Source organism: Poecilia latipinna, unplaced genomic scaffold (genome assembly GCF_001443285.1).
Source record: "Poecilia latipinna isolate Pla-1442-1.1 unplaced genomic scaffold, P_latipinna-1.0 Scaffold3898, whole genome shotgun sequence".
NCBI classification, from domain to species: Eukaryota; Metazoa; Chordata; class Actinopteri; order Cyprinodontiformes; family Poeciliidae; genus Poecilia; species Poecilia latipinna.
Window position 1 is genome coordinate 44,588 of NW_015116514.1, and position 2,348 is coordinate 46,935.

The 2,348-nt window shown below is 45.7% G+C and overlaps 1 protein-coding gene across 1 annotated transcript; it reads left to right on the forward strand.

Moving 5' to 3' along the window:
- Positions 1 to 342: 342 nt before the first annotated feature.
- On the forward strand, positions 343 to 2,124 carry LOC106941853 (protocadherin-9-like). The gene is made up of 6 exons (XM_015024983.1): positions 343 to 1,030; positions 1,106 to 1,314; positions 1,383 to 1,439; positions 1,510 to 1,602; positions 1,700 to 1,786; positions 1,897 to 2,124. The coding sequence occupies exons 1-6, from the start codon at positions 964 to 966 to the stop codon at positions 2,023 to 2,025; spliced, it is 642 nt and encodes a 213-aa protein (XP_014880469.1). The 5' UTR covers positions 343 to 963; the 3' UTR covers positions 2,026 to 2,124.
- The last annotated feature ends 224 nt before the right edge of the window (positions 2,125 to 2,348 follow it).

A 2,348-nucleotide genomic window follows, 5' to 3' on the forward strand; every position in this document is an offset into this window, starting at 1 on the left:
AAAAAAAAAAATCTGAATTGGGTCACTTCAGGCTGCAGTGTGAACACACCCTAAGTTTATTCCACTTGGTGCCGTTCTTGTTCTACGTTTCATAGAAGTCTTTAGCCAGCTAGCAACGTATGGAGAACGTCTCAACGCGTGACGTCATCACCGCTTCTACTTGTCAAACAGCGTGCGGATGACGAGCAGCCCGGTAGCAGTCGCCTTTCTCTGCGTTTGATCGTGGCATTTGTTAATGGTAAAGTACTGGAATGGCGACTGCAGGGAAGGGCAACTGGTACCGGACTGATCCATCACCCGCCGCACAAAAATCTGAATTGGGTCACTTTACAAGCATAGTGTGCATGAAGTCAGTGTAGCTTAGCCTAGCACCGAATGTCAGCCATGACAAGGAACAGGGGGCGGGACTTCCTTCAGAGGCCCGCTCACCCTGTGGGCCGCACTAATATTATACTTTCATATCACGGTGGGGCCACGAGATATCGTCCTACGGGCCGCAATTGGCCCGCGGACCGCGAGAATAAGACCTCTGTCCTACAGGATGAGACCTGTAGAGATGGAGCTCTGGGGGTTCCTGTCATTTCCCTGACCTCTGCTCCTGTTCTGACCTTTGACCTTGGGATAAATCAGCTGGACACCTGAGATGTTTTCCTGTTGGGAATAATCTTGGGACTCCAAATAGTTTGGAGATTACCTTTGACCCTTCCTAGGTTTATAAGAAGTGTCATGGCTGTCATAAGGCTTGCATATCTCAGATGATCATTTTAACACCATAAATAAAATATGGAATGAACCTTAATCCAGAATAGGATTTTTTATGTTCCAGAGCATAAGTCGCTCCTTTTCTAGAGCTGCTGATACAGACGATGATGTGTTGATGTGTGTTTTAGAGTCGAGCTTCATCTACTGGAACCCAGACATTCTGATCCAATGGCTTCTTTCTTAAACAGGTGAAGGAAGAAAATGTCAAGGATGTTCTGTCTGTTGCTGTGGCAGCTAGTTCTCAGAGTTTCCTGCCATGTTGCTACAGGTAAGAATGTTAAGTACATCATGAGTTATTGGTGCTGCTTCGGTACATCAACTGCTGATTCTGTTTGGTCCTCAGCTAGTCTGTGTACGGCCGGCTCCAACATCTTTGCGTCTGTCAGGGAGAACAGTCCAGTAGGTCAGTTCATCTCACACATCAGCATCAGATCTGACCCAGGAGCCAATACCGTGCGTCTGTGCCTGACCGGACCGAATGCCAACTGGTTCTACTTAGAAGGTCGGACCATCAGACTCAACTCGTCTGCATCCAGAGTCCTGGACCGAGAGGTACGGCTCAGACGCCAATAATACACAGTCCAACATGTCTGATTAACCAAAGCGTCTTTGTTTCCCAGGTTTTGGGTCCATTTCTGATAGCTGAGCTCACCTGTTATGAGGATGATATCAAACAAGTAAGTTCAGAGAACACAACCAGAATACACACACCTGTCAGTCCAGTAAGGCAATGTAAACTGGTTTCAGAGCCACTACAGGATTCTGGTGGAGATTCTGAATGAAAATGACAACAAACCAAAGTTCCTGGAGGAGACCATCCAACCGTTCAGCATCAGTGAGGTGAAACATCTCAACAAATGGAGAACCTGTATGATCCAACAGATTGTCCTGTCCAGTCCAGGAACCACTTACATGTCAGTCTTTCATTCTTCTGCAGGTTGCAGCAGTAAACTCTGTGGTTTTCACTGTGAAGGCTGTCGACTCAGATGGAGACATGATCAGCTACGTCATCGACCAGTCCTCGGTAGGATCCCCGTCTACTTCTGCCCCATTCAGCATCAAAGTTTCAGGATTCATGCTGCAAAGCAAACCTTTGTCAGGAAAGTTGCATCACCCGTTGTCTGTTACCTGCAGGAAGATGCATGGTTCTTCAGGATCGACTTGCCCAACAGTGGGAAAGTGGTGCTGAGCAAACCTCTGGACTATGAGAGCAGAACTCGCCTACAGATCATCATGTGGGCCCAGGTGAAAGTTCAGTTGTAAACAGGTCCAGCAAGAGTCCAAAGTTACAGATTTCACTACATGAAGAAATTCAGATCATTTGACGTCATTATAGCAGGGCAGTGCAAAGACAACTAAAGGGGCAGGTGCTCAAAAAAAAAAAAAAAAGGGGGGGGGGGGCATATCTAACCGCATTTTAGGACAGAATATTAAAGTCACACAGCTTTCAGAGTTTAATAAACAATGATAAATTACAAATTGTGAGATATAAAACTAGATTTAGTACATCTTAACATAACAGCTGCCTTGTAGTATTAAATATACTGTTAACTACCAAAAACTGCATGTTGATCATGGTAAGAATC